At 46.1% G+C, this 23,711-nt stretch overlaps 1 protein-coding gene across 1 annotated transcript in view; it reads right to left on the minus strand.

Moving 5' to 3' along the window:
* The window catches only part of arl10 (ADP-ribosylation factor-like 10), a gene marked incomplete at both ends in the record, with an annotated part of 93,819 nt that overhangs the window by 39,309 nt on the left and 30,799 nt on the right, over window positions 1–23,711 (minus strand). Inside the window, one exon of the mRNA XM_083635924.1 lies at window positions 21,295–21,469. Within this exon, the coding sequence (XP_083492050.1) occupies window positions 21,295–21,469 (175 nt within the window). The remainder of the gene's footprint in view (window positions 1–21,294; window positions 21,470–23,711) is intronic.

Below are 23,711 nucleotides of genomic sequence, written 5' to 3' on the forward strand. Positions count from 1 at the left end.
AGGAGCAGTGGAGGAGAAGGCCCTGTCTCCCACAGTGCGTAGCCTTGTCTTGGGGAGAGCCAGAAGACCAAGGCTGGAGGAACGGAGGGAACGAGTAGGACAGTGAAAGGGGAGGAGTTCATAAAGGTAGTTTGGAGCAGAGTCGTGCAGGGATTTGAAGGTGATAAGCATCAATTTATAGGTTATCCTGTATGGTATGGGAAGCCAGTGAAGATCCCTGAGGACTGGGGTGATATGTTGACGGAAAGGGGTGGAGCACAGGAGACAAGCAGCAGAGTTCTGCACCAGTTGCAGTTTATTGAGGAGACGTGAGGGGAGGCCAGTGAGGAGTGCATTGCAATAGTCCAAACGTGAGGTAACAAAGGCATGGATAAGGCGTTGTGCATCGGCTGGGTTGAGGTATGGGCGGATCCGTGCTATGTTTCGCAGGTGGAAAAAGGCAGACTGTCTGGTTTTGAGTCCAGGGTGACACCAAGGTTCTTGACTTGCAGGGAGGGGGAGACGGTCAGATCAGCAATGGGGAGGGTGAGGTTATGAACTGTGTTGGTTGTAGATGTTGAGGAGATGATGATGACTTCGGTTTTGTCCGTGTTGAGTTTCAAAAAACTACTGTGCATCCAGGATTTAATGTCCAGCAGGCAGTTGTTAAGTGACACCAGTGAAGTTGCAATGTCAGATGAGGTGTTAGTTAGTTTAGTTAGTTAGTTTATTTCGATCAGAAAGGAAAGAATATTCACAGAATAGAAAAAAAAACAGAAAAAAACAAAAGATACATAAGGCTGACCGAAAGGGTTTTAGGGCTGAAGCTAGCTAGCTTATTAAATGCCCTTACCCTTATTCCTTTACGTTATATGTAAACATATGCAGTACATATGCATACACATGGATACATACATGCATTGATTTACACACACAAATAGCACATGCTCATAATTAATCATACATGCCTATACACACATAGGCTACCTACCACATATACATATAATTACCCATACATAGCTAATACCAAACGTACTTCAGGAAATACAAGTGACCCATAAGTCCTGATTATGAACCATCACGTCTATACTTCTCCAGAATAATGTTTCTATACTTTTTTTTGAATTGCACAAGATTTTTACTTTCTTTGATCTCGTCAGGTAATTTATTCCACAGTTTCACACCACAGACAGATACGCACATGCTCTTCAGAGTGCTATGAACAATTGGTTGTTTGAAATTTAATCTCCCTCTCAGCTCATAACCACCTTCTCTATCACTGAACTGTTTTTGTATATTACCAGGAAGTAAATTATGTCGCGCTTTATACAGAGTTTGGGCGGTTTTGAACTCCACCAGATCCCAAAACTTCAGCATCTTTGATTTATGAAACAGTACATTTGTGTGTTCATGATAACCTACCTTATTCACTATCCTTATTGCTCTCTTTTGCATGTTGCATATTGTCTGTAAGTTGCTTCTATAGGTGTTTCCCCATACTTCAACACAATAAGTCAAGTATGGTAAGAAGAGTGTACAGTACAGTGTTTGCAATGATTTGGTGTTCAAAAAGTGCCTTGTTTTACATAGAATCCCCACAGTGCTTGCTAACTTGGACCTGATGTATCTGATATGTGGTTTCCAGCTAAAGTTGTGGTCGATTATTACTCCTAAAAATGTGTTCTCATGTACTCTTTCTAGTTTAACACTGTCAATCATTAATTCTACGGGAGTATTCAGATGTTTATTAGTTTTGCCAAAGATCATAAATTTAGTTTTTTTTGTGTTTAATGATAGTTTATTTGCATCAAACCACAACTTTAGCTTCCCCAATTCTACTGTGACAGCCTCTAACAGCTGCTGAAGATTTTCACCTACACAGAATATATTTGTGTCATCAGCAAAAATGACATATTTCAATATTTTTGAAACATTGCATATATCATTAATGTACAGTATGAACAGTTTTGGTCCTAAAATCGACCCTTGTGGTACACCGCAAGTAATGTCTAAGGGAGAAGATGTTGTAATGCCCACCTGTACAAACTGTTTTCTATTTTCAATGTAACTTTTTAGCCAATTTAGCCCCACCCCTCTGATCCCATACCTCTCTAGTTTTTGTATTAGAATATCATGATTTATTGTGTCAAACGCTTTCTTCAGATCAATGAAAACACCCACTGCATATTTCTTATTGTCAATTGTACTTGTTAACTCTTCCACTAAATCCGTTAGAGCCATGGCAGTTGACCTGTTTGTTCTAAAGCCATACTGACTGTCTGTAAGCAATTCATATTTTTCAATGAAGCTGTCCAACCGTGCAACAAAGAGTTTCTCCAGAATTTTAGAAAACTGGGAGAGTAATGAGATTGGCCTATAGTTAGTAAAAATATTTTTTTCTCCTGCTTTATATACTGGTGTCACTTTGGCAGTTTTCATTTTGCTAGGAAAGCAGCCCAAGTTGAATGACAGATTACTGATGTATGATAAGGGGTCAACGATAGTATCAATTACTTGCTTTATTAAGGTCATGTCGAGACCATTCCAGTCCGTAGACGTTTTATTCTTAAATTTATTGACCACATCAATAATTTCATTTCTATTTGTCTCTCTCAAAAAGATGGTGGCTGGATTCCTCTCTCCATGGAACTTTTCAACACCTCCCCCTTGTGGAGGGTTTATTTCCATCGCCAGTCGGGGCCCCACATTTACAAAGAAGTTATTGAAGCCGTCCACCAAATCCTTTTTATTAGTGATTGTTTTACCATTTTCTATAAAATGGTCTGGGAAGTAGGAGCTAGTTTTTTTATTTCTAATAATTGAGTTTAATATATTCCATGTACCCCTAATATTATCTTTGTTATTTTCTAACACTCTATTATAATAATCCTTCTTACATTTTCTAAGGATATCAGTTAATTTGTTTTTATATAATTTATATTTAGTTTCTTTTTCTCTAGTTCTGTGTTTTATAAATTCCTTGTACAAGGGAGGAGTTTACGATCTGGGTGATGAGTGGACAGATCTGAGGTAAGCAGGATTTGACCAGGGAAGTAGGCAAGGTGTGAATATAGATAGATCTGTGTGTCGTCTGCGTACATGTGGTAGTTAAGGCCGTGGCTGAGAATGATTTGTCCGAGAGGTAGCATGTAGACGTTGAAGAGGATGGGGCCAAGAATGGAGCCCTGCGGGACTTCATATTGAACTGTGGTTGGTTGTGATCGTGTGCCATTTACTGTAACAAACTGTAGTCAGTTGTGGAGGTAGGACGTGAACCAGGATAGGGCAGAGCCAGAGACACCAATGAGGCTTTCCAGGCGGTCAAGTAGTATGGGGTGGTGAACAGTGTCAAAAGCGGCGCTTAGATCCAACAGGATGAGGATAGAGGAGTGACCTGAGTCAGCGGCAATAAGGAGGTCATTGGTGACTCTGACTAAGGCTGTTTCAGTGCTGTGTTTTTTCCTGAAGCCGGATTGGAAGGGGTCAAGGAGTTGGTGGGAGGTGAGGTGATTCTGCAGCTGAGTAGAGACAACGTTTTCCAGGACTTTGCTCAAGAAGGGGAGGTTGGTGATAGGCCTGTAGTTGGCAGGAGAGTCAGCGTCCAGGCCAGTTTTTTTTAGGACCGGGGTGATAGACCCTGTTTTGAGAGCCTGGGGAACGGAGCCAGCGAGCAGTGAGGAGTTTACGATCTGGGTGATGAGTGGACAGATCTGAGGTAAGCAGGATTTGACCAGGGAAGTAGGAATGGGGTCAAGGTGGCAGGTGGTGGAACGCATAAGACTGATGGTCTTACTGACCTCAGCTAAACTAACCGGATTGAAGTTGGACAGAGAGCGGGGAGGAGGCACAGGCTGAGGGAGGGGAACGGGGCCAGGGCAAGGAGACGCCTGTATCTGAGCGGTTATACTGTTAATTTTTTGCAGAAAGAATGACATGAAGTCATCAGGAGAGATGGAGTTAATAGAGGAGGTGGGCGGTTGGAGGAGGGAGGAGATAGTGGAGAACAGGACTAGGTTATTTTTGTTGTTTTCAAACATGGAAGAGTAAAAGACTGTCCGTGCGGCTTTAAGTGCTTCTCTGTAATGGGTGAGGTGCTGTGTGTACATGTCACCATGGACTGTCAGTCCTGTTTTATGAAATTGTCTTTCCAATCTGCAACCAGCCTTTTTAAGATACCGCAGATTGTCAGTGTACCAGGGGGCGGTGCGTTTAAATGAGACTACCCTAGTCTTGAGAGGGGCCAGGTTGTTGATAATGTCAGAAAGGGAGGAGTTATACATTAGTAATGAGGCATCAAGGGTGTCAGGTAGCTTAGCGAGAAAAGTGTTGAGAACAATACTTATCAAAGCTGGATCAAGAGACCTCAGGTTGCGGAAGGACATGGTGCGCTGTTTGACAGAAGGCAGAGTTAAATTAAAGTCCATGCAAATTAGTTTGTGATCAGAGATATGGAGGTCAGTGCTGGTGAGGTTAGTCAATGATAGGCCGTTTGTACATACCAGATCTAAAATATGGCCGCGGTTATGAGTAGGGAAATCAATGGCCTGGATAAATCCAAGGCCGTGCAGTTTATAGCTCATTACCACTGAGCTATATTAAATAGAACGTTACTTGGCTGCCCTACTCACTATACCAGTAAACAACGTAGCGTAAAGCATCAAGGTTAGATTTGTTAAACCAACATTTGCTCCAAAAGGAATTAAATCATAAAGTTAATCACGGAAACATGCGGCCTACACAAGTGTACACAACCACCAGCCATTAGCTAATTGCTAATGGGTTAGCATTAGCTTATACAGACACTGGAGGTTTTATTTTTGGTAGTAAAGCAATAAACGTTTTTATATAGATATCTCAGGGAAGTGCTTTGACTGTGGGGATGTTCGTTCTTCACAAGCTCCTCTCTTAGCTGTTGTAAGGATATACAGAGAAGAGACCAGGCAGCCTAGCTAACGCACTGTGCTAACATTACCACTGAGCTATATTAAATAGAACGTTACTTGGCTGCCCTACTCACACTATACCAGTAAACAACGTAGCGTAAAGCGTCAAGGTTAGATTTGTTAAACCAACATTTGCTCCAAAAGGAATTCAATCATAAAGTTAATCACGGAAACATTAGGCTAATCATCAACACAGAGCTGCAAACATCAGTTCATCCGATAATTTCCCCCAGTGAGAGGCTGAGAGCAGCCCTGGCTCCTCTTCCGGGCTGCTCTCAGAGCAGCCGGGCTGAGAGCCGCCGGGAGGTCTGACTGGCTGATACAGCTCAATCTCCGACAACGAAAATCAGATTTCCGTACAGGTGTCATTTTGATAAACTGATCTCATAGTGCGAATCTTCCTGGTTACTTTTGGCGAGACAAAAAATATTACAACTTAAAGTGCCATATTTACAGAGCTAGACTGTATATAAATACACAACGCACTGTGTGCAAATCTAGAAACAGCAGCTCTACATAAGACAGTTCAGAGGGGCGGGGACCTCACAGAGGTTCTAACTCAACGGACCTACTGCGCAGAATCTGGTTCACTGATCTGGCAAGATTTCGGCTTCACTCGACCCTGCTGGGCGGAGATAGCCACGCTCGGTCCATATTTATTTATGTTGATGGCCGAAACAGGCGACCCAGGACCCGATGAAGGCCCTGGCCACCTCCGCGGACGTGGTCAATGGCAAAGACTCCGGCCACCATGGTGAGGAGGTAGGTGAACCCGTGGGATGGGGTCCCACCAGGTCCACGTTGACATGATCAAAACGACGGTGCGACAAGGGGGCTTTGGTGTGGTGATTAACCTTAGCGCGCTGGCAGGCCACACACTGTCTAGCCCAGTCCCGAACGTCAGCCTTGGCCAGACGAACTTGGCTGCCACCAGCTTTGCGGACGACTTCACCCCTGGGTGCTTAAGTCCATGGATGGTGTCGAAAACTCGTAGTTGTAGCCCGGTCTCAGCCGACCGCAAGCCTGCAAACCAGCGTCGCTGGCCTGATCCGCGGCCATGCTGGCGTAGTGAGCCCCAGGTGCACGGCGCCCGCCACCACCTGGGAGAGGCAGTCTGCCACAAAGTTGTGCTTCCCGGCAACATGCTGAATGTTCGTGGTGAACTCCACAAGCTGGCGTTGCTTGCGCCCGGTCTTGGGTGGCTCAGCCTACGACATGGCCGACGCCAGTGGCTTATGATCCATGTACATGGTGAAACGACGGCCCTCCAGCAGGAACCTGAAGTGTCGGACAGCCAGGAACAAGCCCAGGAGCTCACAATCAAAAGTGCTGGATTTCTTCTCATTGTCATGTAGCTTTTTGCTGAAGAAGACCAGCGCCGCCCACCCACTGCTCGCACACCGCCCCCACCGCATAGTCCGATGCGTCGGTAGTGAGGAGCGACCAGGGCCATAGGCGACGGGTGCGCCAGCAGGGCAGCACTGGCCAATGCATCCTTAGCGTCCAGGAAAGCTTTGTCCCACTCAGGGGACCAGTACACCGCGGCCTTGGGGTCCTGACCCCACAGCGCGTCATTAAGGGGCCTCATATGATGTGCCGCCCGGGGGATGAACCAGTTGTAAAAGTTCACCATCCCCAAGAACTCCTGCAGGGCTTTTACAGTCTGGAGGCGCGGGAATTTGGCCATGGCGTCGACCTTGGCGGGAAGAGGGACGGAGCCCTCCGCGGTGACTCTGTGCCCAAGGAAATCAATGGTCGACCGGCCGAACTGACACTTGGCCGGGTTAATGATGAGTCCGTGCTCGCTGAGCCACACAAAGAGCTGCCGGAGGTGCGCCATGTGTTGGTCCATGGATGCACTGGCCACGAGTATGTCGTCAAAGTAAACCAACATCATACATCAACATAGGTACGTATGAGCGTGCCTCGTTGTCCGCCGCCGATGCAGGCAGGATGCTATGCTGTGCGCCCCAGTTGACCACCAGCCGCCAGCCGGAGATGGTGTCTAATGAACAGCAGCCCACCGGCCTTATCAACGCTGCTGAGCGCTGGCCCTTCTTTTCTCCATGGCTGCAGAAGTTGCAGGTCAACCGGCACCACTTGGCTTTAGCCCCAAACCTCTTGTGGAAAAAACAGTCCGCTGTCCTGCTAGCAGGCAAGCGCTGGTTGTCGCTGCGGCGCCTGCCGCGTCCTCCGGTGGTGTCGACCAGCCTGGGGTGGGATGCAGTGCGTGTATTAGCGAGGACAATCCTCTCCACTTCACCTGCCAACGCACGGTAGTCCTTAGTGGCAGAAAGGCAAGCGTAGAACTGGCCAGAGCAGTACGCACAGGAGCCGGGAGATGCCGCAGGAAGATGTGCATGAAGAGGAAAGCGGGATCGGCTGAGCCCATTAAGCGACAAAATCAACTTTCTCCATTTCTGACAGTTCAAATGTCTTTAATAACAAAGCCTTGATTGCGGAGTACTTGCCTGCGGGGGGGGGGGGGGGGGGAAACCTCGCTGAGTCTCCCGCAACTCGCTTGAGTTCAAACAGGGCCTCGATGTGGCGACACCAAGGCCGCGCCATGGGGTGCTTGACCAGAACGCTGGCAGCATGAGAGAGACTGCATTTACATTAGCGTCGGGGCTAACCATGCTAGCATTAGCTCCCTGGCCGACCACGCCGTCTCCGCCCAGCAAGGAGACTTCCTCGTCTTCAACGCTGCTCATATCAATAACAAAGCTCATGGTTCGGAGCCACGTTCTGGGTCAATGTGGAGCAGCGATCCTCAAAGTCCGGACTCCGGTCCGCATCCGGACCCAGACTTCGTCCTATCCGGACTGAGCCCTATAACCTACAAATCATTGAGAATTGTTACATTTCACTGAGCTTTCTATTTGAACCGGCACATGCTTTTCTAGCATTTACTCTGTTTCTCTGCCAGGAAGCTCACAGACCAATGCATGCACTGTAAATCATCACACGTGATGCTACTCAGCCAATCAAATATCGGAATTGATTCTGCCGGTTACTTCCCAGTGCTGCAGGCGAGAGCGTGTCAGTCTGACACACGGACAGAGGAGAGGCGAGAGATAGAAGTAATTTCACATGGTGTGCTCAAAAGAAACGAGTAGACCACGAAAACAAAGATCTCGTTTTAATCCAGAATAGGCAGACTCTTACATGTTCATTCATTGTTCTCACGGGCAGTTCAAAACCAGTATGTCTCATGTGAAGTGCAATGTGATCCTGACCAGTCTATGAAAGCGCCACACGAGCAAACACTCAAATCCAGACTGACGGCACACTCACATATTCACTGCCCAACGGCATGTGAAGTTTGCATTGCGAACGATCGATGGGCAGACAGACAGACAGACAGATAGGGAGGCGGGAGCTCACTTCTCTTGAGAGAAAAGGTGGAGGTTTACTGTCTGAGTGTTAAAATGTGAAATGGAGTTAACAAAGGGAAGAAAAGGGGAAACATTTTTCAAAAATTAAAGCACTTTTAAGATGCACATTTTTCAAAAGCACTCTGTTGTATGCTATTTTTAAATGCAGCCATTATTTTACTTGAAATGAGAAAAGAACATGTATTTATTATTAGCTAGTTATTTATAATTAATCCAGTTAAATATGAAAACTGTAAATAAACATTGTTGATGTTTATTAGGATTTCAGTCAGTCGTTGACTACATACAGACATTGTACCATTAGGCTACTGCAATCATTGAAGTTGCCTAAGTTCAATGGCACTGAATCATAATGCAAGCTATGTTACAATGTTCCGGACCTTTGCTTGAGGACATTTTCTCTAACTGGACCTCTATGAATTTTAATTGAGTACCCCTGATGTGGAGTGTACAAGAAGGAGGAGACGGTTGTGGAATCCAATCCAACTGGATTCAATTCTGCACACACACAACTACAGTATTTACATTGCATCTGGTCGGCTGCACATTACATCACACAGGTCTGAGCTACCCCAGAAACTACGGCAACTCTGAAGGTTCACCAGGCCCGCTAACTCCACCTCTTAAAGGGCCCGCAGCAGTAAGGTGAATGTCTCTTCAGTCTCTATTGTGGTACCGCCACACTATAAACGTTAAGTATGGCACTTTGTGAACTTTTAACAATGTTAGTAGACAAACGTAACACTGTAGATTCCCGTGATGAGGTCAGTTGATCAAAATAATGCCTATTTTTTAAACGGTTTCCTGAACACCAGGGATCCGCGGCTAGCCGACCACTCAGCTGATGCCTAGCTGATTTCACAGCACCTTGGCTGGACAACATAACACCATTGCCTCTTGGGGGTCTATTATGCAACGTGACGTTACAGATCACCACGTTTATTTTAATTAGAGCTGCAACGATTAATTGATTAATCGATTAGTCGATCGACAGAAAAAAATTAATCGACAACTATTTTGATAATCGATTAATCGTTTTAAGTACAATTTTAAGAGAAAAGGTCTAAATTCTCTGAATCCAGCTTCTTAAATGTGAATATTTTCTGGTTTCTTTACTCCTGTATGACAGTACAGTGATCAATTCAATAACTCTGCAAGTAATATCAAAGCCACATGGAAAATTATAAATCAATTACTGCAAAAGAAAAAGGTATCCACAAAATTTCCTCCTAGCTTTTTAGATGGGGAAACAACCATCACCAACCCATTTGATATTGCTTGCAAGTTCAATGAGTTCTTTGTGAATGTGGGAGCTTCCATATCTAAAAAATCTGGAAATACCAATGTTAATCCAACCGATTATATAAGAGGTTGCTTTCCCTCTGTTTGCTCTTTTGAACCTCCTGACAATGTAAAAAATAAATGAAATTCTAATGGACTTAAAAAATTCTGCTCTGGGGCATGATGGAATTAGTTCATCCCTTATGAAGGAAGTAAAAAGCTCAATTATAAAACCGCTTTTACACATTTTTACGGTGCCCATGGAAGCTGGTGTTGTTCCATCTGCTCTCAAACTTGCTAAAGTCATCCCACTTTTCAAATCAGGGGATCCTGGATCCTTTACTAATTATCGTCCTATATCAATTATCCCATGCTTTTCCAAAATTCTGGAAAAACTTGTATACAAACGCATTATTAAACATTTAGATAATTATAATATTGTAGCGTGGGGTAAGGTGTAGTAGTACGGGATAGCTGGTATGTCTAACTGTATCTGTCTGTTATGTTGTTCTGTGCATGTGGGGTATGGGGTTTTGGAGTGGCAAGTGAAGGGAGCATAGGGACAGGGGGTGGAGACTAGGGGAGGAAGTGGGAATGGTCGAGAGAGCTGGGGGAAGCTGGGAAGAGAGCAGAGGTGCTGGGGAGAGCTAGGCTAGGCTAGGAGAAGCTAGCGAGGTGTTGGCGTGCCTGCCTTCATGTGTGTCTGTCCGTTCGCTAAATAAAGAGTTGATAAGCCAAAGGATCTGCCTCGGTGTGCGCCTCATTCCGCCACATTGGTGTCAGAAGTGGGATTTTTTGGCTTAAAAATCAGGCTCGACTTAGTGTTAGCGGTTAGCGGTTTCTAGCTAGCTGCCATGGACGACCACGGAGGAATGGCACGTGACGGAGCACGCCGGGAGTTGACGATAACTCCGGAGCACAGTTGGTGGTCTGCCAACTTGGGGAAGATGGAAGCCCGGTTGTTGAAAGAGGTCAGACGGCTATTGGAGGCTACGCCTGCCTGGGCAGAGAAGTTGATACAGCTAATAAAAGAGGCCACTCTGCACGGTGAGCAGCGGCCGGAGCCAGCACGGAGAGCTTGTTGGACTTGTGGGAGAGTGGGTCACTTAGCGAGAGGGTGCCACTACGGTTCCGGGAGAGGGACCAGATCCAGGGAGCAGAGGTTTTGGCGGCGTCCGAGTGTCTGCTGGACGTGCGGGACATATGGGCACTTGGCCAGAGTGTGCCCCAACGCTTCCTGAGATCAAAGGACAGGGCGAACGGAGGGAGGTCCCCCTGGAGGAAGGGTGAGGCTCTGCTGGACTTGCCGTTCGCCTGAGCACTTGGCCAGAGAGTGCACTGATACTTTGGGGAACGGAGGAGACACACAGCCTGGAGAGGAGGTGAGCAACCAGAGGGAAGAGCCGGTTATTCAGGTCGGGACGATTGTGTTTCCTGAGGTACCAGCGGTGCAAATGTCGGAAGAGCCGGCCCAGTCAAACTGCTCCACACCCCCCGCTGTTGCTGTGCGGAGGCCCGGGGTGGCGACTGAGATGGCGTCCATTTTGTTCCCACCGCGGACCTGAGCACGCCGCCCCCTGGGGGAGGGGGACGGGAGGACGAGCGAGTGCAAGAGGTGGAGGAAGACGAGGGGGACTGTTCAGACTGTTCAGATGTGGACCTGGAGGACGACGACATGACCATCATGGATGTCGACGTGGGTGAGTGGAAACGCAGGCAGGCGGAGGACACGGAGATCGGTCCGGTGCTCGCGTGGGTGGCGGCCGGACGCCGGCCCCCTGTGGAGGAGATTCACCTGTGTTCCGGTGCCACGAAGGGGCTGTGGAATATGTTTACGGACCTGCGTCTGTGTGAAGATGGGATTTTGGAGAAGAGGGGGGGGCAAATGAAAAGGGGGTTCCAGACGGTTGTACCCAGCTACCTGCGGGGATTAGTGTTAGGATGGGCGCACAGGAGCCGCCGCGGTCAGGGTCATCTGGGGGCTGAGAAGATGCTTCCCCATGTTCGTGCACTTTTCTATTGGAGCCAACACAAGGGAGACGTAGAGGACTACTGCCTTCGCTGTGTTGACTGCGGTGCGGGGAGGGGGAACAAAACTGTAGAGTGGGGAAAGGGGAAATGTTCTGTTTAAAATGAAAAATGTTGAATGGCTTATAAGGGTTGATGTAACGGTTGTTTTGGGGTGTCTTTTGGGGGCAAATGGTTTAAAAAAGGGGGGGCAGTGTAGCGTGGGGTAAGGTGGAGTAGTACGGGATAGCTAGTAGTGTGTATGTCTAACTGTATCTGTCTGTTATGTTGTTCTGTGCATGTGGGGTATGGGGTTTTGGAGTGGCAAGTGAAGGGAGCATAGGGACAGGGGGTGGAGACTAGGGGAGGAAGTGGGAATGGTCGAGAGAGCTGGGGGAAGCTGGGAAGAGAGCAGAGGTGCTGGGGAGAGCTAGGCTAGGCTAGGAGAAGCTAGCGAGGTGTTGGCGTGCCTGCCTTCATGTGTGTCTGTCCGTTCGCTAAATAAAGAGTTGATAAGCCAAAGGATCTGCCTCGGTGTGCGCCTCATTCCGCCACAATATACTGTATGAACACCAGTACGGATTCCGTAAAAATCACTCAGCCTATATGGCCCTTTTACAACTAGTAGACAAAATTCATACTGCTTTGAAAAAGAAAGAGTTTGCATGTGGTATTTTCTTGGACCTCTCTAAAGAATTTGATGCTGTCAATCATGACATCCTGGTTGCTAAATTGTATAAATATGGTTTTCATGGTAATGTCAATAAGTGGTTTTGTGATTATGTCTATAACAGAGAACAATATCGTCGCTGTCGTTCCAGGACCTCGAATTTCCAAAACAGAAACTTTTCAGGAAGTAAAAAAAACCTGTTTGCTCTTAAACTACTGAACCAAATGTCGTCCAAGTTGGCACATGTCTTAATTATAGTTAGTTTCCCGCTGAATGTGTCATTACTTTATTAATATCTTACCTGGATAAGCTCAAATGATGTTGTTTATATTATCAGTCCGACTTGGAAGCACTTTCTCACGGCCAGTCAAGCAGTCGCATGCTCATGCACGAGCCCCCAAGCTCCAGGCCGCGGGGGCGCGCGCAGGAGCAGCAGCATTGCCCCTCGCCTCTCATGGCTGAAGAGGGGGCTTTGGCATGGGGTGAGAAATAGTCTGACATAACGTAGCGTTAACGTTACTTTATTCTCGTCAGAAAACACTCCGATTTGCATGTTAAAACAAGTTTGCAGCCTAGGAATAACTGGAAAACATTTGATTGATATATTAACGTCAGAGGAAGCCAGGATTAGTCAAAACGATATGAGAAATACACAGCGCGTCTGCCGTGTGTCTTTTCCGGGTTTATTGTCCTGCGTGGGGGGGGTACACACGGAGGTAGGGGGCGAATTTCGAGGTTTGACTGACAGATTGAGGGCGAATGGCGTTACGAGATTTACTCATAAGCTCGTTTTAATGCTTTTCCATTGGTTGCATTTGTTAAAAACCACACAGAGACGTGAAGGGTGACCAATGGCATTGATTCATGACAAAAAATAAAAAAGTGAAAAAAGGCACATTCGAGGTCCTGGAACGACAGCGACGATATGTTAATATCAATGGTATAGAGTCTTGGAGAGCTAAGATTCAGTGCGGGGTGCCTCAAGGCCCCTACTATTTCTTATCTTCATAAATGACCTTGCAGCAGTGTCAAAAACAATATTTCAATATTATTTGCAGACCACACCAATTTACTGATCTCCAATAAAAATTGGACCGTTCTCATGAACGAGGTAAATAATGGCCTGCTCATGTATTCTAAATGGTTCCTGACAAATAAACTGGAATTAAATGTAAAAAAAATCAAACGTTATGATTTTTGCTGGTAAAATGAACTATAAATCTGAATTATTTAAATTGTACATTGACGGTGAGGAAATGATCATAGTCTCATCATCTTGATCGATGAGAATCTCACCTGGAAAAACTACATCAGTCATGTCTGTATGAAAGTTACGAAATCCCTGGGGATTATTAGAAGGATTTGTGGTCTTCTGAATTTCTCTTGTCTTTTAACACTGTACTACAGTTTAATATTTCCATACCTTACTTACTGTAATATTGTATGGGCCAGTACTTTCCCCACCTATCTTCACAAAAAAATTCTGATGCAGAAACGTTTTGTAAGATTGGCATCTTTCTCTAAGCCATGTGCTCCAACCGCACCACTCTTTTCAAAATGTAATATACTGTCCATTTTTGATATTAACATTTTTCAACCGTGTATCTTTATTTTTAAAGTGAAGTACATGGGTAAATGGGTTACATGGGTAAGAAAGTTGTAAAAAATTCTTCATTTGTAACTCTCAAGTTCACTCTTATTCAACTAGACAAAGTAATAACCTTCACCTACCAATGTATCATACATCTAGGGGACAGGATTCGTTAAAATACCATGGAGCCAAAGTATGGAATAAGAACTTGCACCTACGGTCTGATTCTCTGTCTTTATCTCTTTACAAAAAGAGACTTAAAAGTATTCTAATATTGAATAGAAATTGCATTGAATGATCCAGTTTCTACATACTCCTGAAATCTTGAATCTATCTTGAACCTCTCAACATAGTGCTATTTTTTTTCTTTGTTTTTTGTTGTAATAATTTTTACACAAATACGAACTAATATGTAGAATTGATACAAGTTTTTTTAATTTCTTTGTATACATTTTATTTTCTGTTTAACCCGTTTGCTTTTAAAATGTGCAAATAAACAAACAAACAAACAGTAAACTGATATTATCTTTGAGTTGTGGACAAAACAAGACATTTGAGGGCGTCGTCAGTACACTTTTAGTTGTCTGACATAAGAGCTGATCTTCTCTGGATACCTGTCTGTGATTTTAACTTTGGCTTCAGTGGGTAAGTGTTTTAAGCTGTGTTACTTCTGTCTGCTATCTTCTATTCTAAAAAGTAGTTGCTTTTAGGCTTGTTTGTGTCTCTGAGTGAAACTCTGGGCAGCTGGTGGATTGCTCTCAGGTGACATCAATTCACCCCTCCTGTGAACGAGGGGGGCTGTTTGGATAGGCGTGGCTTGTAGCTCTCATATAGTCTAGCTGGAGAAAGGTCTAGTCAGTACACTTTTAGTTGTCTGACATAAGAGCTGATCTTCTCCGGATACCTGTCTGTGATTTTAACTTTGGCTTCAGTGGGTAAGTGTTTTAAGCTGTGTTACTTCTGTCTGCTATCTTCTATTCTAAAAAGTAGTTGCTTCTAGGCTTGTTTGTGTCTCTGAGTGAAACTCTGGGCAGCTGGTGGATTGCTCTCAGGTGACATCAATTCACCCCTCCTGTGAACGAGGGGGGCTGATTGGATAGGCGTGGCTTGTAGCTCTCATATAGTCTAGCTGGAGAAAGGTCTAGTCAGTACACTTTTAGTTGTCTGACATAAGAGCTGATCTTCTCTGGATACCTGTCTGTGATTTTAACTTTGGCTTCAGTGGGTAAGTGTTTTAAGCTGTGTTACTTCTGTCTGCTATCTTCTATTCTAAAAAGTAGTTGCTTTTAGGCTTGTTTGTGTCTCTGAGTGAAACTCTGGGCAGCTGGTGGATTGCTCTCAGGTGACATCAATTCACCCCTCCTGTGAACGAGGGGGGCTGATTGGATAGGCGTGGCTTGTAGCTCTCATATAGTCTAGCTGGAGAAAGGTCTAGTCAGTACACTTTTAGTTGTCTGACATAAGAGCTGATCTTCTCTGGATACCTGTCTGTGATTTTAACTTTGGCTTCAGTGGGTAAGTGTTTTAAGCTGTGTTACTTCTGTCTGCTATCTTCTATTCTAAAAAGTAGTTGCTTTTAGGCTTGTTTGTGTCTCTGAGTGAAACTCTGGGCAGCTGGTGGATTGCTCTCAGGTGACATCAATTCACCCCTCCTGTGAACGAGGGGGGCTGATTGGATAGGCGTGGCTTGTAGCCATGTTGAACCAGTATTTCTGAACACTGTCAGTCTACAGCGGCAGCGGTAAGCGGCACGTAGCCTTGCGGCACGAAGACAAGGGAGTCTTTCTGCGGGAGTCCATCGAGGGGAGGCCAGAGAATAGGGTTTTTTGCTACCTCTCTTATTCTACCTACTCATCTACCTAACTATGTGTTTTCTTCCCATCCCTGTTGTAACCTCAGCCCACAGACGCCGTAGACACGGCAGCTTCAGGTGTAGTAACTCCGGTAATCTCTCCTGCCCTAACCGCGCAAACAGTCCTTTTACTATTGCCGGAGGTCTCTGGAACTGTCAGTCGGCTGTTAAGAAAACTGAGACCATCTCGGCTCATGCTCTATCTCAAACCCTCCACTTCCTAGCTCTCACAGAGACCTGGATCATTCCTGATCAGCTCTCTGAGCAGCTCTCTCTGCTGCCTATTCCTTCTCGCACACCCCCAGAGCCTCTGGCCGTGGCGGAGGCACTGGTATCCTCATCTCTCCCAAATGGACCTACACTGTCACCTCTCTCTCTCATCTGTCTATCTCATCTTTTGAGTCCCATGCAGTTGCCGTATCCCTACCCATCAAGCTCAACATTGTGGTAATCTACCGCCCGCCTGGCCCGCTTGGTGACTTTCTGGACAAGCTGGACACCCTCCTCTCCGTCTTTCCTGAGGATGGTACTCCACTCATCCTTCTGGGAGACTTCAACATCCAGCCAGTAACCTTACAATCTCTGCCTTTCCTTAACTTCTTCTCATCCTTTGACCTTTACCTCTCTCAATCAACTCCTACTCACAAAGCCGGGAATGTGCTTGACCTGGTCTTCACCAGATCCTGCTCCACCTCTAATCTCACTGTGACTCCTCTTCCTGTATCCGACCACCACTTTATCACCTTCTCCCTTCCCATCCCCCTCCCCTCCTCCCACCCATCTCCCCCTCACTCTACCACCACCCGACGCAACCTAAAAACTCTCTCACCCGACTCCCTCTCTTCTACCGTCCTCTCCCTGCTTCCCCCTGCCGAGCTATTTGCTCTCCTGTCCACTGACGAGGCTTCCACCACTCTTCTCTCCTCTCTCTCCTCCGCTCTTGATTCTCTTTGCCCACTCACCACTAAGCCTGCCCGATCTTCTCCCCCTTCTCCTTGGCTGACTGAATCTCTGCGAACTTATCGAACTGAGCTTCGGGCAGCTGAGAGAAAATGGAGAAAATCACATCTCCCTGAAGATCTCTCTTCCTACCACCTTATCCACTCCAACTTCACTGATGCTGTCTCCAAAGCAAAAACCTCCTTCTTCATCTCTGAAATCCAGTCCTCTGCATCCAATCCCAGTAAACTGTTGTCCACCTTCTCCACGCTCCTCAACCCTCCCTTCCCTCCCCCTCCCTCCTCCCTCTCTGCTGATGATTTTGTAACCTTCTTTACTAAAAAGGTGGATGACATCAGCTCCTCCTTCCATCCTCCAGGCACCCTCACTAACACTCCCGACTCCAATCCTGCTCCTCGGCCCCCTGTCCCTGGATTTCCTTCCTTCTCTCCCCTCTCTCCTGATGAAGTGCTTAAACTCATCAGCTCGAACCGAGCCACTTACTGCCCCCTCGATCCTATCCCTTCCTCTCTCCTCCAAACCATCTCACCTAACATATCTCCCTTCCTCACTACCTTCATTAACTCCTCTCTGTCCTCTGGTCTTGTTCCGCCTGCTCTAAAGACTGCAAGAGTCAAGCCTCTGCTTAAGAAACCCTCCCTTGACCCTACTGCTATTCACAACTACAGACCTGTCTCTCTTCTCTCATTCCTTTCCAAAACCCTCGAACGAGCAGCGTCCGAACAACTTTCTCTCTATCTCTCCCAAAATGACCTCCTGGACCCTCTGCAGTCCGGTTTCAAGGCCTCTCACTCCACTGAGACAGCTCTTCTTGCTGTCACAGAGGCCCTAAACACTGCTAAGGCCTCATCCCTCTCCTCTGTTCTTGTCCTCCTTGACCTGTCTGCTGCCTTCGATACAGTCAACCACCAAATCCTTCTTTCCCCTCTGTCTGACCGCGGCATTTCAGGTTCTGCACTCTCCTGGTTTGCTTCCTACCTCTCGAACCGCTCATACCAGGTCTCATGGAGAGGGTCCCTCTCCAGATCCTGTCCTCTTACCACCGGTGTCCCCCAGGGCTCAGTCCTGGGCCCCTTACTTTTCCTTCTCTATATCAGATCTCTTGCCTATGTGATCTCTTCTCATGGCTTTTCTTATCACTGCTATGCTGATGACACCCAGCTTTTCCTTTCCTTCCCCCCCTCCGACACTCAAATCAAGGCTCGCATCTCTGCATGCCTCAAAGACATTGGCGACTGGATGTCTGCCCACCACCTCAAGCTCAACCTTGGTAAGACAGAGCTACTCTTCCTCCCAGGAAAATACTGCCCTCTCGCAGATCTCTCCATCTCCATTGACAACACACTGTACTTCCCTCCCAAACAGCTAAGAACCTTGGGGTGATCCTTGACAACCAGCTGTCTTGCTCTGCCAACATAGCTGCTACAGCTCGCTCCTGTAGGTTCTCTCTCTACAACATCCGCAAAATCCGTCCCTTTCTCACAAGAGAAGCGACTCAACTCCTGGTCCAGTCTCTTGTCTCCTCCCGCCTGGACTACTGCAACGTGCTCCTGGCTGGCCTACCTGCCACCGACATCCGACTAGAGAGCTGCGCGGGCCTGAAATCTCGGCCCGAGCCCTCCCCGGCCCGTGACATGCAGGCCCGTGCCCGACCCGGCCCGGATGAGTCATGAAATGAATTGGCCCGAGCCCGTTGCGAGGCCCGACATCAATATCACGATATGACGACACATCTCTCTCTCCCTCTCTGTGCATGCTGCCGCGCCGCTGAACTCGTTAGTCCAAAACGTTGCTAGACTGTGTTGCCTATAAAGACAAACACTGCAGCTTTCTCTCTGTCTCTCTCTCCCCCTCTCACACATGCTACCGTGGCCTATCAAAATCCACACGTCTTGAGAAAGAGAACGTTAGATCGTTTAATTGCCAACAGCAACAATGCCCACAAACTGAAACATTATGTCACTCAAGCATATCGAAATTAAAACAGCAGACTTACCGTTTATAGCTGCATTGAATAACGTCACATTAGTGTCCTCACAATGTATGGTAGATGGGTTCATTTTGAACAGGTTGAAATGAGCTTTCCCTACTGCAGTGGGGACTGTTTAACTCTCCCCTCGCAAACTTTGTTTTATGTCCATCGATCTTATTTCTCTCTCACGACACGGACACGGACACACGCGGCTTGTTTTGTTGTTGTTTTTTACGCTGACGGAGTGGCAGACTAACGTCACGGTGAGGGTGTGTGTGTGTCTGTGTGTGTGTGGCTGTGGCTAGGCGAGTGTCTGTGCAGTGTGCGCTCCTCCTCTTTGTGTGACTGCTCTGCTGTGTAAAATCAAGCGAGTAATACAACGTTATTTTATTTAATTATTGAAAAACGGCCCGACCCCGGCCCGGCCCGGACCTATTAATTAAAAAAAAAGAAAAAACGAGCCCGGCCTTGGCCCGTATTGGCAGGCCCGAGGGGCCCGCGAGGGTACCCTCGGGTTTGCAGCTCTCTACATCCGACCGCTTCAGCTCATTCAGAACGCTGCAACCCGTCTGGTATTCAACCAACCCAAATTCTCTCACGTCACTCCCCTCTTCCAGGAGCTCCACTGGCTTCCCATCTCGGCCCGCATCAAATTCAAGACACTGGTACTGGCCTACAGGGCAGTACACCAGTCAGCTCCCCTGTACCTGCAATCCATGGTCAGGTTCCAAACCTCTCAGCGCTCCCTTCGCTCCTCCACCAGTGCAGGTCGCCTCGCCCCTCCTTCGCTACGGGGGCTCAAAAGTCGCTCATCCCGATCTCGACTCTTCTCGTCCCTGGCACCTCAATGGTGGAATGAGCTTCCACCTTCGGTCAGGACAGCTGAATCACTGCCGATCTTTCGGAAAAGACTAAAGACACACCTTTTCAGGCTCCATCTGTGCCCTTCTTGATCTAACTTCGTTCTCTCTCTTTCCTTATTAAAAAAAAAAAAAAAAAAACCTAACCTAAACTTGTACCACTAACCTAAACTTGTACCACTGTTCCTTCAGAAGTTGTAGTTGTCATAGACTGTGCTCCATAGTTGATTGCTCTATTGCTGACAAAAAATGTGTTATTGTAAGTCGCTTTGGATAAAAGCGTCTGCCAAATGACGTAATGTAATGTAATGTAATGTCTTGGGCTTTGGGAAACACTGATCGTCATTTGCCACCATTTTCTGACATTTTATAGACCAAACAACTAATCGATTAATCGAGAAAATAATCGACAGATTAATCGATTATGAAAATAATCGTTAGTTGCACCCCTATTTTTTTATATATATATTTGAAAGCTGTTGGTCGTTTGTTTTGCTCTCCATACAGGTGTATTTAATACTGATACTTTCTTGCATGGAGAGGTTATTCCGCCAAGCTCAGTTAAAAATCTGGCAAATTATGTGTCATAGCTGATTTTCTTTCTTTTTTTCTCTCTCAATATTTTCTTTTACATTTTTCAAATCAATGCACAAACAAGACAAACGAACACGCTCAGGCACAAGAAAAGAAAAGAAAACATTACCAGCTGCATAAAGTGCTTGTTGGAGATATTGTTCCTGGGATCTCACACAAGGGGTCCACAAGAAACCAGCCAGGCGAGTCACCCGTCACCCCTAACTTCATCAAGATAGGCTAGAAACGGGTCCCAAATGATTGAAAACTTTTTAATTGAATTGGTCCTCAGAAACCTAACTGGATAACTCCCATTCCTTCAGAATCCGTTTTTTGGCAACAGTTGTCAAGTCAAGTCTATTTGTATAGCCCTAATTCACAAGCACGTCTCAGAGGACTTCACAGAAAATATGTCTAGCTAAATCTAGCTGACACAACAGTAGCAATTACAGTAGTAGTAATAATAACAAGATTGAACAATCATATGATAGAGAAAGGCAGAGACAAGGGGAGAAAAGGGGGGTGGAATGTAGGGGAGGAGAGAACAGGGAAGGGAGGAGATGGGGACGGAACATGGGAATGTGGGGGAGGGGAGAACAGGGAAAGGGAGGAGGTGGGGGGGAGCAAGGGAGGGAGAGCGGAGGGAATGTGGGGGAGGAGAGGTCAGGAAATGGAGGAGGTGGGGAGGGAGCAGGGGATTATCCTATCGTGCTCCATATCTCTGGAACCAGCTTCCCCGATCAGTTAGGGAGGCTGGCTCCATCGATATTTTCAAAACCAGACTTAAAACGTATTTATTCTCACAAGCATATGATATTATTTGATAGTGCACTTTATTTTATTTTGCTAGTATTTCTCCCATTGTGATTAATTTATTACCTGTGTTTTAACACCCTTCCCTTTAACTTTAATTTATTGTTCTTACTGTAGCTCTCATACTGTCTGCTTTTACTTGACTTATTTTCAACTTGATCATGCACTGTATCATCTATTATTGTACTGTTTTTTGACGTTTTCTTTAACTGTAAAGTGTTTCGGGACCATGTCTCATGGTAAATTTACACTATGAATAAAAATAAAACTGAATTGCAGTTGGCAGATAATCAACTATCATCTCATCTTTCCGACCGTCTCCACTAAAACATAATTGGCTTCAGGACTCCAACCAAGAGTTGGCGGAATCTGATTTGGAATGACAAAAGGAGTCTTACTCTCCAGGAAGTCGAGCTGGCAGGCGGGGGCATTGACGCTGATGAAGTTGAAGCCGCGGGTGGGTTGGCAGCAGCCCCGCCTAGTGGCCGGGGTCAGACCCTGCAGCATGCTGCTCTTCCCCGCCCCATCCAGACCCAGGACCAGGACCTGACGCTTCCCCCGCTCCTCCACCTCCTGCAGACACACAGCACAGAGTACCGGTTAGATCTACAGAAACATCAGAAATGTACAGTGTGGGCAAAAATGCAATCTATTAACTCATTCTCCGCCATTGGCATCCATTAACGTTATTTAAGAGACAACACTTCCCCGCCATTTCCGTAATGGAACGTTAATAGGTGTTTTCACCATCATGTGATAGATGGCTGTCTTACTCACCTTGTGAAATACTACTACACGTCTAGAGTTGTAGAGAAGCGACCACGATTGTCGAACAAAACCAGGAAGCAGAGAAAAGCAACAATTTCCCATCAGAAAAGCTCCATAAAACAGCTCCAGGCACTGCTCAAACGCTGGTCCGGCAGCTTTTAGCGAGCCACGGACTCCACATGATATCGGGGCACCCAGTCACTCAAACCTGAAGGATTTTCTTATTACCAGGAGGCGGCAGGCGCTGACAACACGTCCACAAGTCGCTCTCTCGCATCGGTGTTAAGGTAAAAGCGGTCCCCACGGGCGTGTTTGACCAGGAGAGGAAACCAAATCATTATGGGCTTCATTGTTGAGTGTAACTCCGGCCAGTATCCACCATCAGAGACATTTATTTGGTTCAGGACCCGTAGAAGATGACTTTATTTAGAACTAGAACGACCGCACCGCGGATTTATGCCTCCGCCATTAGTTCATTCTTGAGTCCAAATCACCATTTGAGGCAAATTGGAAGAAATTCCATCAAGACATTCCTGAGATATTGCTTGATAACCAGCTTGAAAATGGCATTCGAGAGGTCACAGTGAACTTGACCTTTGACCTTTGATAACCAAAATGGAATCAGTTCATCATTGCGTCCAAGCCGACGTTTGAGCCAAATCAGAAGAAATTCCATTAAGCCGTTCTTGAGATATCGCGTTAACGAACTTGGGAATGGCGTTCGTGAGGTCACAGTGACCTTGAACTTTGACCACGAAAATCAAATCAGTTCATCCTTGAGTCCAAGTCGATGTTTGAGGCAAATTTGATGAAATTCCATCAAGGCATTCCTGAGATATCGCATTAACAAGCTTGAAAATGGCGTTCGAAAGGTCACAGTGACCTTGGCCTTTGACCTTTGACCACCAAAATCTAATCAGTTCATCCTTGAGTCCATGTCGATGTGAGCAAATTTGATGAAATTCCATCAAGGCGTTCCTCAGATATCGCGTTAACGAACATCGGACGGACGGACGGACGGACATACGTACGGACGTATGGACAACCCGGATCCATAATGCCTCTGGCCTGGCTATCGCTGGCGGAGGCATAAAAATGCATTTTTCTCAGCTTTTTGGGGACAGACGGACGTTTTCAGTGAACCCTACCTACATTCAAGTATCAATAACTAAAGAACGGATGAAGGTAGACTCAAACTTTTTTTCTATGAAAGTAGAGGCTCTCTTCTTTCCTTTGAGATATTCGGTGTTTACATAGTCATGGAAGAAAATTTTCTGTGGGTCTTGGAAAATTAGTGAAAATGATCAGAAACCCTGGTGATGGCTGGTGACTTGGCTGGGAATGAATTAAAGGGACACTCCACCAATTTTCAATGCCGATTTATTTTGCACATATCCAAAAACTGTAAACAGTTTTGCAGGCATTCATTTAGTTTGACAGTTATTGAGAGTTGATTTGAGTTAGGCTGGCTTTACATGGTGAAACTTTCACGCAACTAGTTGCAGGTTGCAAGTTGCATGCAACCCAATTTCCATGCAACTTCACAGTTACACAAAGCAATTCCAAAATAATCAAGTCTCGTGCAACTTGGCAGTTTCTTCCAGCAAAACTAGCTAGCTAGATTGGTCATTTTTCATCTATTGTATTGTTTTCTTCTTTTTTCAAGTGAGAATTGTCATTCTGCATCTTTGTATCGTATTTCATATCGTTTTCTCGCTGGAAAATATCAATTCGGACTCGAAGGTGTTGTATCGGTTTTTCTTCTGGCACCGGCTGGCTGGTTGGCTAGCTAGCTAGCTACTTTGTTAGATAAAATATGGCTGTCCCGGGCCCCGAGAATAGGAAGAGAGCTATTAGTGCATTAATACTCATGGATATGTTGGAGGAGGAGGAGGAAAAAACACAACATGAAAAAAAAGTTAAACGTATGTGGGTGAAGGACTCGCTACTTAAAAGACATACCAGTGGATCGTTTCACACTTTTCAAGGAGCTTGATCCAATGAGCCTCCGGTGAGTGCATTGTTATTTTTCTCAAATGTATTGATT

This window comes from Poromitra crassiceps (assembly GCF_964638095.1).
Source record: "Poromitra crassiceps genome assembly, chromosome: 1".
NCBI lineage: Eukaryota > Metazoa > Chordata > Actinopteri > Beryciformes > Melamphaidae > Poromitra > Poromitra crassiceps.